We start from the raw sequence: 11,407 nt of genomic DNA, 5'->3' as shown, positions 1-11,407 counted from the left end.
GACACATGGTGCTTGATATATAGGAAAACATTTTGCATAAGTTCTCACATGCCACTTAGGTGTCCTTTATACATATGCCATATTTTATCCTCCTTTCAAGGCAATCATTTCAAAAGACAAGGATATTAATTTGACCTCGCAATGATGAATTGTACGTATAATTTTGTATAAGAATAAGAATGCACAAATATTATATAAAATGCATACATCAATCGGAATCAGTACAAAAATTAAAATTAATGTTGTTATGCTGCATTCCATAGTTCACACTAGATTGATGTATGGAATATGGCATGCTGTTTGCAAAGGGGAGACTCCATATTATTATAAGGCAACATAAAAAATTCACATGTGCTGAAGCACTAATTGAGCATCTTAACTAGGACCTAGCCCTACATTATGATGGGCACATCCATGTGAGGTGCAGTGCAAGGTACTTGGTCTTACATTGTGAAAAAATGTCAATGCATCTTAGGGACCTTATCTGAATAAGAACAATGTGATAACATCAAAGCTCCCAAAAGTTGGTTAAATTAAAGTTTCCATTATAGTATTTCAAAGGCGTGTAAGATTGTTCCTTTGAATTCTAGATAGTGTATGATGCTCACAATAATTCATGAAACACGTGAATGAAAAATATGCATTTTTAGAAAAAAACCATTCAAACAAACAAGCTTGTTTTTAAAAAGTGTCTCCTTTATGAAGACTGAATAAGCTTTTCTTATTAGATTCTCATAACGTTATAGGAACGATTTTGATTAAATTGTGGGCGCACCATATATAGTAATGCAAGGTAGGAAAAATGCTCACATAACCCGGTTTGTAATATAAATCTCTCGACTAAAACTCAAACAATTTAGTTGTAATTCGAGGTTACCTTTAATTTTAAGGGATGAAATTTGTACATTTTAGTTATAAATCTCGACATTTATATGATTTCTAGTGATTTTCAAGTCTAGATCCTAGTTAAGTCAAAGCATTACCTTTAACTTTAAAGGTTTTAAAAAAACATTTTTTTCAAGTAGTGTATGGGATACTATTTTTGCCCTATCTTTAATGGCATTTGATAGTTTTTGATATGCCTTGAGAGAGTCACAATGATGAGCTTTGAATCTTAGTTTTAAGGTAAACGAGGTACCTTAGTCTATGCAGTTTCTTTGTGTTTGAAATTGTTTACAACAAAATGGTGTGATATTATTGTGAAATACAACCTATTTTGTAGAGATTCTTATAGGGGTGTCCTTCTCCAATGGCAACAATTGGAGGAGGATGCCAGAATTTCCTATGATTTATCCATGTGTCAACTTCTATCGAGCTCATCATAGTTGATTTTTGATGGGCATCATGCTAGTTTTTTAGCATTTTAACCATATATTACTTGCAAATTTTTAAAATGCCCGTAAAAAATTACACTAAAATACAAAAAAAAATTGCTTTATTTCATCAAACTCGTCAATTTTGAAGAGCAAGGGTGCCCGTAAAAAATCAAGCCCGGGGCTCATGCCCATGGTCCCATTGTGCACGATTCATGTTGCTTTAACACGTTACTCAATCTCATTTCATGAGTTAGGCCCTTTCATGAATGATGAAAGGGTGTAACTCAGTCTTGTTCACATGACATGAAATGAGCATGATAAGATGTTGAAAAGCACACACTTTTACTTTTTTTCTTTAAAAAGAAATCCCTTATTGCAACACGCCATAGAAGCTAGAGGCTAGTGAGTGGTGTAGCAAGGGGCTCAATATATGCCTCAATGCTCATTGAGGCACAATGGGTCACCATATGCTTTGCAACTGATACAAGTTTCAACATACGTGACTAGGAGGGACAGCACACACAAACAAACATGTTTTTTGGTAATGTAAAAGAAGTGAGGGTAGATGCCTATGAATCCCAAGGCTTTATAGCTTCAGGACCTGATTTCTCTGATGAAGGGACTGAGAATTACAGCCTACAAGCCTAGAGGTGGGTGACCGTGGTGTAGCTTAGCCTAGAGGTGGTGATCAAGCTTTGTAAGCGCTCTCTCTCTCTCTCTCTCTCTAATCATGCTGGAGGCTCGAGGACCAAGGTTGGTCGCAGCCAGTGGTCACTGGTTTGTGTTGAAACTCGCAACTTTATAGTCATGTAGATTGCACAGTCAGATTTCCTTCATGGGCTTTTGTGGGCTATTTTTACTGCAAATTTTTAAGTACAACTAATTAAGACGATAGCGCAGCGTACGTCCACGAGATCAGCATCTTAATGCGTTTCATGGTACCAAAGGCTTAAGTCATAAACTATTATATAATTGGGTAAGTAGCTTAATAGTTTATAGCTTAATCCGGAGCCGCCAGCCTCTAGCATGCACTACTAGGCGCAGTCCTTTTTAATCACACGATTAACTCTGACTAATACATTACAATCTTTTACATTAAATCTAATTTTCAAGTAGTACTTTACCACATGTTAGATAATTAATAGTTGACTATTGATCTTTTATGATACTTTGATGATCCGAGATCATGACGCGAAGAATCAACTGCGTATTAGTACGAAGACTCAAGAATATTATGTATTAAATGGAACTGATAATTAAGCGTAGATTATATTATTTACATTTGCCTCGGTACTTTACGATTTGTAGAATCCCTGCAGGCTGCTAATACGACATAATTTTCGAGGTTTTGTTAACCTGAGATTAGTGGTGATCTGTGTGTTTCTGTTGATTGATTGGACGGGCCACCCTAACGTGGCGAGCTTGGAGACGTGGACGGATCATTGACGCCCCATACTCGCTGCGCGTGGCAGCGTCCACTGCTAAATTCTAATGCAAGATAGTGGTCGTCATTGCTGACTTTGCTTCGCTAATCCATCTCATTTTTGGTAGCTCAATCCATACAGGCTAGCTGGCGTCAATTATACAATTATTAAGATTTTTTTTATAAAAAAAGTGATTTGCTTGTTTCTATCAAATCACTTGATTAGGCCCTACCAAATCAATCACCAACACCCAAGGGTCTTTCATTGGTGTGCATGTCCACCTCTCATTGCATTGCTTTGCTAGAGGGGTCTTCATAAAGCCATATGCTATGTCCTCTTTACAATAACAATAATTAAATGTGTGGAGGGGTCTTCATAAAAACCATATATTATGTCCTCTTTACAATAACAATAATTAAATGTGTGGAGAAGACTTTGGGTGGTGCTTAAACTTTTCAATAATAATATTCTTACGGCGATAGAGCTTAAGTTAAAAAAGTGTCTCACTCTTGGCCCTTGACCTGAATGGGCATGTTCTCATGCAACCTCCTTGTGCCTTGGTTGAATAGAAACACGCCATCATAGCTTTTCGTCAATGCTTTGAAAAGATGTTTTTCCCAACCAATCAAAATAAGGGCAATGCTTCAAAGCAACTACTCACTCTACTAACTTATAGGGAAAACACCAAAATTAAAGCAAAAATGTATGAATAAAGCCAACAATTGAGCTTTCTAGGAAAAGTACACTATAAATTGGGTTTTTGGGCACTAATTCTAATCCGGATTCATTGAGCTCATGTGGTTCACTTGTAACTCTTGTAGTGGACTAGTAAAGCTTGCATTAAAAGGAGCGAAACCTCCCTCAAATTAGTCGTCTATTGCCACACATGGCATTATTGGCATTCAAATCAAAGAGAAAAGGTTCATCACATGGATTCTCATCAATGCTCGAGGAAGTTTCCTAGAGTAAATATACATAATCACTCTAGAGGTTTCACTCAATCGAAAACATTTGAGGAAGTTTATAATCACTCTAGAGGTTTCACTCAATCGAAAACATTTGAGGAAGTTTATAAGCCGAGAGTTTTATAATCCTTAACTTCTCTGAACAAAAAGTCGTTTTGTAATCCTCTTCTCTCTTATAGATCTTGCTTTTCATTTAAAAAAACTTAAAATGAAAATGTAATTTAATTAATATGTATTTTGATTAATATGTAAATTTTTGATTAAAATCACGCTAATTGCACAATCATGACTATCACAACTGAATATCTTTTGAAGTTCAAATATGCTTGCGGCCTTGAAATTTGTAACTAGCTTTGGGATGAGTTGAGGCCACATCTATCCTCCCAAAAACTAATTCTCATGGGAAACTTAATAGTTTTTGGAGTTTACTACATGGCGCACATGAACATGCCCTTGGATCAATATGGGCATGGGAGTCTTTGGCAAATACATGGCTAGCTATTAGGGTGAAAATGAGTAGGGTGTGCTTCCTTTGCAATAAATAAACAAACAAATTTTTGTTATTAGAATGATAATCTTGAACCTCATCTCTCTCTCAATCTCAATCTCAATATATATATATATATATATATATATCTCTCTCTCGAGTTCTAAGGTGGACACCTGTCTTGAGATGCACGGTCGGGACCCGTCATACGTGTGAACAGCGGCCGAGCCTCCACTTCATCATTCCTCACTTAGCACATACTAGAGTAGTGACTAGCCCCTCAACCTCCATTAAAGAAGAAGAAGACATCTCCCTCTCTCTGAATGTCTCCTCTCCCTCTCCACCTTTTCTGACTCGTCTGTCTCCACAAGCATCACGTGTGTATGTATGACTCTCTGTGTTTCTCGGTTGCTTATCAACCTCTCTAACCCCCTCTTAGAGGCCTAGGGGCTCTCATTAGCCTAACCCTAGGCTTGAGCCTTCCCCCTTATATTACATCTCCTCCCCCCCCTCTAGTTTATCACACAGCATTCTCTAGTACTTTGCAATTATTACTTTGCTCCTTTCCACACACTGCTTCCATAGATTCTATGGGATTTGCTCTTCGCTAAGGAAATCTCATGCGTGTGGGATACTCTCAAGCGTTGAATAAAGCTCGCTCTTTAATTATAGCTTTGCATTTTGCTGTAGTTGTTGTAGTAGCTAGCTCTCCTCTCTCTCTCTCTCTCTCTCTACGACAATTTCAAAATGGAAGAAGCTGGGTGGAGTAGTGCTTCTAGCACAGTAGAGCCTAGGCAACGTGATGAAGGCCAGCCATGGTTGCCTCCTGGATTCCGGTTTCATCCCACCGACGAGGAGCTCGTCGCGTTCTACCTAGCCAACAAATTGCACAACGCCGACTTCACAGATCGGGCGATCACCGTAGCAGACCTCAACAAGTGCGAGCCATGGGAGCTTCCGGGTAATTTACGCGAGACCTACACTAGTGCACAGTACTCTGTCTCATTCATCTCACTGTTTCAATCAGATTTTAATGTACTTTCTGCTCTGGTTTGGCCGCCAGGCCGAGCTCAGATGGGCGAGAAGGAATGGTACTTTTACAGCCTCAGAGACCGCAAGTACCCCACCGGCATGCGCACCAATAGAGCTACTCAGGCCGGCTACTGGAAGGCCACCGGCAAAGATCGGGCGGTGATGAGCTCCCGCAGTGGCAAGCTCGTCGGGATGAAGAAGACCCTCGTCTTCTACAAGGGCAGAGCGCCCAAGGGATTGAAGTCCAACTGGGTCATGCACGAGTACAGGGCGGAGGAGGACAACATCAAACCAGGGATGCAGCGACCTCGGTTTACCAAGGTAATTAATTTCTAATCCTTCCAAACTGTAGAAAGACATTCGCTCTTGTAGCTTAATATATGCCAACAAAATTGATCACGCTTCTGCTGCAGGATGAATGGGTTCTGAGCCGAGTTTTCCACAAGAGCGCCGGCGGGAAGAAAACGGCCCTGGCCGACCTGCAGCGCACCAACGCCCTTGCTGGCGGCGCCGCTCCACATACCGACGCCCGCATAGCCAAAATCGCCGCCACTCTTCCAGCACTAATGGAACTTCCATTGAATACAACATCCGCCTTTTCAGCCCCGTTGCCATCTCCCCACATGTCCAGCCATACCCCGCCCAGAAACGCCCACACCCTGGCCAACCTCCTCAGCTCCCTGCCTCCCCCCGCCACCAATAGTAATAGCCTCTCCGCCGCCGCCGCCGCCGACTACTCTCTGGATAGCTCTCTGCTCACGGCACTCTTCCAACGCTGCAACTCTACTCAGGATCACGCTACGTCCCCCCATCACGCAATCAAGCCCGAGCCCACATGTACCCGCGCGAACGTATACTCCTCCTGCTCGTCTGCCAGATTTTCCGATTACACCCCGGCGCATTTCAATGCCGGCCAGGCGTTACTTCAAGACCACGGCCAGCTCGTCAACAGCAATACGTGCACGTCATCTCATCAGATCTTCCAGGAAGAGCACCACCCCACGTCACGGCTGCAGCCAATGATTAGTTTCGACGGCAACTATGTCGTGACGCCCACTATCCTTATGCCAGAAGCCATCTCCGACAGCTGCGCCACAGACTACGTTCCCCTTCCGAACGTCGGCCACCGCCCACAACTCCCTCGGTTACCCTCTGATCTTGAAAGCCTGTGGATATATGGCGATCATCAGCAACCGGTTTAGAGCTCCTACATCGTCTTCCTCATGATTGGATCCTGTTCTTCGGTTTGCGCCTTTCTCCATTATCAATTAATTAATCCCATTATCTCCCCTCTCGAAAATGTTGATAATTTGATGATTTACCAAGGTTGGAGCAAAAATGAAAATCAACCATATCAGAAAAAAGGTAGCATTGATTTTCTACGTTCTTAATTAGCACTACTATAGTAAGATACCCCTGACATGCTGCGGGGTAATAGTTGAATACAATTCTCGGCTTGCCTTGTAAAAGTAGACATTGTAAGATTTTCTAGTCATACATTTTTGGACTTATGTTTCTACTTAAATTTTTATTTTCAAAATCTGGTCATTACTATATCAATCCTTTTGTCTGTCCAGGGAATTGAGTGTCCCATGCGTTTTGAATGACAAAAATGTTACAAACCTTACATTGTCCATTTTCTCTATATCAATCTATTTGTAAACTTGCCTTTACCATAGAAATTGAATGACCCATGTGTGAATTGAAAAAGAAAGTAGAGGACATATGTTGCCTTGCACTTCTTTTTCGGTAAACTAGAGGTTAATTTGCCACACAGTGGGCGAGGGAGTTGTGGGCACTCCATGGGCATGGGATGGCATCACAACTCTACACTAACTTATGGAGGAAGATGGTACTATCATTGGTGGATGTGGAGATCCAAGACACATTCCTCGGTCATCTTGTTTAGATTTTTAGTACCATATATACATGGGAGGCCCACCTAGTACATGGGTCTTTGTTTCATTTCATTTTCATTGCTTATTGTATCCCTATTCACAGGCTACACATATATAGCTTTTGTAACACATGTTGGTCTCATAGACCCATTGGGACTTTTGTGGACGTTATTCTCTCTCCCCCTCGAATTTCTAATGATGCCATACCCATATATCGTAAGAAAAAGTGTGCTCAATTATTTGCCTTATTATAACATAGACTTTTTTTATTATATATAATTATATAACTATCATTTCAAAAAATATATATATCCACTCTCACCTAAATGATTTTAAATTAAAAAACCATGAATAGTTAGTCTTCTTTTTATAGGAAGCAAGGAAAATAAGAAAGAAAGACACTCCCACAAATGCATATGAATCCATTCAATTAATATATCTAGACTTTTCAATTAATAAATATATAATTATCATTTCAAAAAAATTATATCCACTCTCAACTAAATGATTTTAAAAAACTATAATTAGTACTTAGCCTTCCTTTTATAAGAAGCAAGGAACATAGGAAGGAGAGACACCCCCACAAATCAATATGAAACTCTTTCTAGATTTTTGGTTGGACAATATGTAATGAATTATTGAAGCCATACTCATACCAAGATACTCCTCAGTTGGTGATAAGACAAGGTTTAAATGAGATGCTTATTTTGAAAGTGCCCAAGTCGCCATAACCCCTCAGATAAATAGATTTTTCTTGTGCATGGAACCTCATTGTGGATGAAGATTCATGTAGGAGTATCTTCTCAACCATGAAAAAAGGATGTTTTTATAGTGTTGTGCTACCTATAAAGGAGAGATAATGAGGGAAAAGAAACCTCATTAACAAGCTTTGATGATACTTTTTATCAAACAAGTACACTCTTCATTTTGTTTAATCTCAATATATTTGAGAAGACAACATACTCAAATAATTTCTTTGAAAATCCTATCATTAAGCATGTAATTGGGAATCTTTCACTTATAAGTTACCACACACTGACCCACACTTTCCCTCTCAAGGCTTGAGCTTCCACCACCCCATTTAAAAAAAGTACATTTGGCATTACTTCATGTGATAAGTTCATGTAGCATCACCTTTTACTTGTTTAGGACTAATATTTATCCTTTTTTGCATTTCCATTTAAATAAAATAAGGGCTAATAATACAATATAATGTTGAATCTAGAAGCTAAAATAGAAATCCAAGATTTTAGGGTAAGGGATCATTTCCATTTAAAAAAATAAGGGTTAAAAATACAATTTAATGTTGAATCTTGAAGCTAAAATAGAACTCCTAGATCTTAGGGTAAGGGATCATTATATGAGTAGCAAATCGAGAGAGCAATAACACATGCTTTCTCAAACAAAACATGGCCTCTATAATATCGTGATAGTGAAGAAGATGGATGCTAATAATCCCATTCTAAAGTAGAAGGAACCTTCCCAAATAAATAAGCACTTTTGGCCCTTTCACTGAGCCAAACAAGTCAATATAGAGTCGTGAGCATGAAGAAAAGCTTGGAATTAACCTACATCATGCTCTTGAGATTTTCAATCATATAACCTTAATGATTCCATGCCACATAATTTACTCCATGCGAAATTTTGGCCAGCTTGTTTTTTGCATGTTGCACCATGCTCGTGTGTGTACCATGTGGGAAATGAGGAGAACTTTGGGAAAGAATAAATGTGTAAACACTTAAAGATCATGTAGATAATCCAATGGCTTCTCTTGTTTCTAGGGTGGATTGCACTCTAGTGTGTAAGCACGCTTAGTATTCTGATGTTATCGATGTTTATTTAATCATAGTGCACTCTCTAGTGTGTAAATACCGTTAGTATACCGATGTTATCGATGTTTTGATTTGATCCTAATGTAATTTAGTGTACCGTGGGCCATCATGGCGATGAGACTTAGTTTTATTTTCTGGATCAAAGTTGGTCAAGAAGTGGATGCTACCCAAGAAAAAACCCGTAGTTATCACTTGGTAAACTACACCAAAATTTAGACACAAATATTAACCACTCTGTAGGTTAATATGGTTTCACTCACTCGAACTATTGTAAGACGCTTTACCATCTTACTTGCTCAAACGTGCACTTAACTTTTGTAAGTCGACACTGGAACATATAAAAAGTGCCCTTACCTTGCGTTTAATGTCAAATAGGAAAAGTTTACAAACTATTGTACATAGTTTTTTAAGATTAGTAATAGAGGCTCAAGTATTTTTTAAGTTTGGCCAGCCTAATGTTAAAATTAGTCATTTTTATATGTCATTTTTTACAATAAGCAAAACACAATCATTCCCTTGCTATAATTTAGTTGTTGTGAGCTCTCTTCTCCCCTCTTCTTACTTGCTTGTATACCATTAAATATTGCTTTCTCCATGAATGCTAGATAGGTTTGATTGTATGCCATTAAATCTTGCTTACTTGATGAATGCATGCTAGATAGTTTTGATTGTAGACTTCTTCTTGCATGAGCTTCCCCCTCGTTCCCCACCTATTGTGATAGAGAACCACCCTCCAAAGGCGGATCTCTTGTTTCCTCCACCTATTGTGAGAGAGAGAGAACCACTTTCCAAAGACGGATATTTTTGATTGTAGACTTTCTTCTTGCTCATCAGCTTCCCCCTCGTTCCCCACCTATTGTGAGAGAGAACTGCAGCAAAGACGGATCTCTCGTTTCCTCCATCAAGGTAAAGAGATCTCTCCATCAAGGAAGGAGCGCTCGGATGTGAGAATGGAGTGAGGAAGCATCAAACACTTAGCTAGTGCACCCACAACGGGAAGTTGAATTTGTGGCTCGAAGGTAAGACCTAACGATACATGCTTTAGCAAGGCTAAGGTAAGCTCTTGACTTGAATATATTTGGCACCACTATCGAGGACTAGCCTAGGGCTTTTAGCTCTATCTTTCCATCCATTTCAAGATATTATGATCACCAATATTTCTCGATGTTGATTAGGTCACATTCCAACGAAGATACAATTTTGGAGCCATTTTATGTGTTTGTTTGTGTCTCATTTTGAGTTGAAGTGGGGGAACTATTTCTCAATGTGTAAAGATGTGTGTAGTGTCTTGGTCCTCCATCATCTTCTCACATTCTCTTCTCCTATATTGCTGGGGTTTGTAACCTCTATTCTTTGTGTGTTAAGTTAGCGTTTATGTGTTCTTTTTTTGCATGTAGTGTAATATGCACACAAGAAAAAGCATTTTGTTGATATAATTTAGATGTATATGCTTGTTAAAAATTGAACTTGAAAGAGAGCTCAAAGAGAGAGTTTATGGAGTACATAACACATCATATTGGGTGTGAACTACGCTCTTAAGGGGCCCCTGTATTGGTCAGAGTATTTTGTTATCTTCATTGCAAGAAAATGAGATGTACAAAGACCCCTAACGCCATGGGACATGATGAACTTGGACCTTCTTGAAGGAGAGATTTGGACTTGATATGGGATTCTTTATTATGCCTTGATGTGATGAGTATTTTGATGCCCTAAGACTTCCTCTATTGGATAGCACTGATGTTGGGCTTTTGTTCCATGACACCCTATAGATGTGCATTTTACTACCTTGATGTGATGAGTATTTTGATGCCCTAAGACTTCCTCTATTGGATAGCACTGATGTTGGGCTTTTGTTCACACCCTATAGATGTGCATTTTACTACATATTGTAAGATTCCTCCCCAGCCTCTCAGGATGTCCAGTATCTTCCCCTGTAGTCAAATCCCTCTTCAGAAATATAAAAGATCTTTTTTTTGCCTGTTTTGGCCTAGAGAGAGAAAATATTCTAGAGAGAAGTTATTCAGATTTTGAATATTTTTTGATAGAAAAATTTCTCATCTTATTAAAATAAGTTTCCTTGAAACAGAAGCTCAAAAAGATTTCCAAAAGGTGCATTAGAAATCAAGTATAATCTGCTCAAGAAGCCTTACCCTAGGGGTCCAGATTTTCGAAAAATTTTAAATTAAGGTTCTTATGGGCCAATAGGATCAATCCATGTGTGGGGAGGAGATAAATCCAATTTGTAAAAGAAAATAACCAAAAATGAGTAAATGCCCACATAAGATGAAGAGTTGACTATGTACAAGGCTTATTAGTAAAAAACTATGAGTATTACTAAAAAATGAGATATTTTGGGTATAATGATTCCATTTTGACACATGTGTAAGGAAAGGGGATCCCTTCAAGGAGCCGCCTACTTCACATGCTTGAATGAGTTTTAAACTCAAAAATAA

At 38.9% G+C, this 11,407-nt stretch overlaps 1 protein-coding gene across 1 annotated transcript; it reads left to right on the top strand.

The window, feature by feature from the left end:
* The first annotated feature begins 4,544 nt into the window (after positions 1 to 4,544).
* Positions 4,545 to 6,733, top strand: LOC147608868 (uncharacterized). The gene is made up of 3 exons (XM_086788725.1): positions 4,545 to 5,153; positions 5,256 to 5,545; positions 5,638 to 6,733. The coding sequence occupies exons 1-3, from the start codon at positions 4,940 to 4,942 to the stop codon at positions 6,424 to 6,426; spliced, it is 1,293 nt and encodes a 430-aa protein (XP_086644851.1). The 5' UTR covers positions 4,545 to 4,939; the 3' UTR covers positions 6,427 to 6,733.
* The last annotated feature ends 4,674 nt before the right edge of the window (positions 6,734 to 11,407 follow it).

Source organism: Cibotium barometz, chromosome 52 (assembly GCF_041138505.1).
Source record: "Cibotium barometz isolate CiBa-2024 chromosome 52, ASM4113850v1, whole genome shotgun sequence".
NCBI lineage: Eukaryota > Viridiplantae > Streptophyta > Polypodiopsida > Cyatheales > Cibotiaceae > Cibotium > Cibotium barometz.
Note: the sequence above shows the minus strand (reverse complement) of the source record. Positions and strands in the feature narration are given on the sequence as shown.

Coding starts and splice junctions, on each gene's coding strand:
- LOC147608868 (XM_086788725.1), top strand. CDS start 4,940: ATGGAAGAAGCTGGGTGGAGTAGTGCTTCTAGCACAGTAGAGCCTAGG. Junction 5,154..5,255: donor CGAGCCATGGGAGCTTCCGG/GTAATTTACGCG, acceptor TTTGGCCGCCAG/GCCGAGCTCAGATGGGCGAG. Junction 5,546..5,637: donor AGCGACCTCGGTTTACCAAG/GTAATTAATTTC, acceptor CTTCTGCTGCAG/GATGAATGGGTTCTGAGCCG.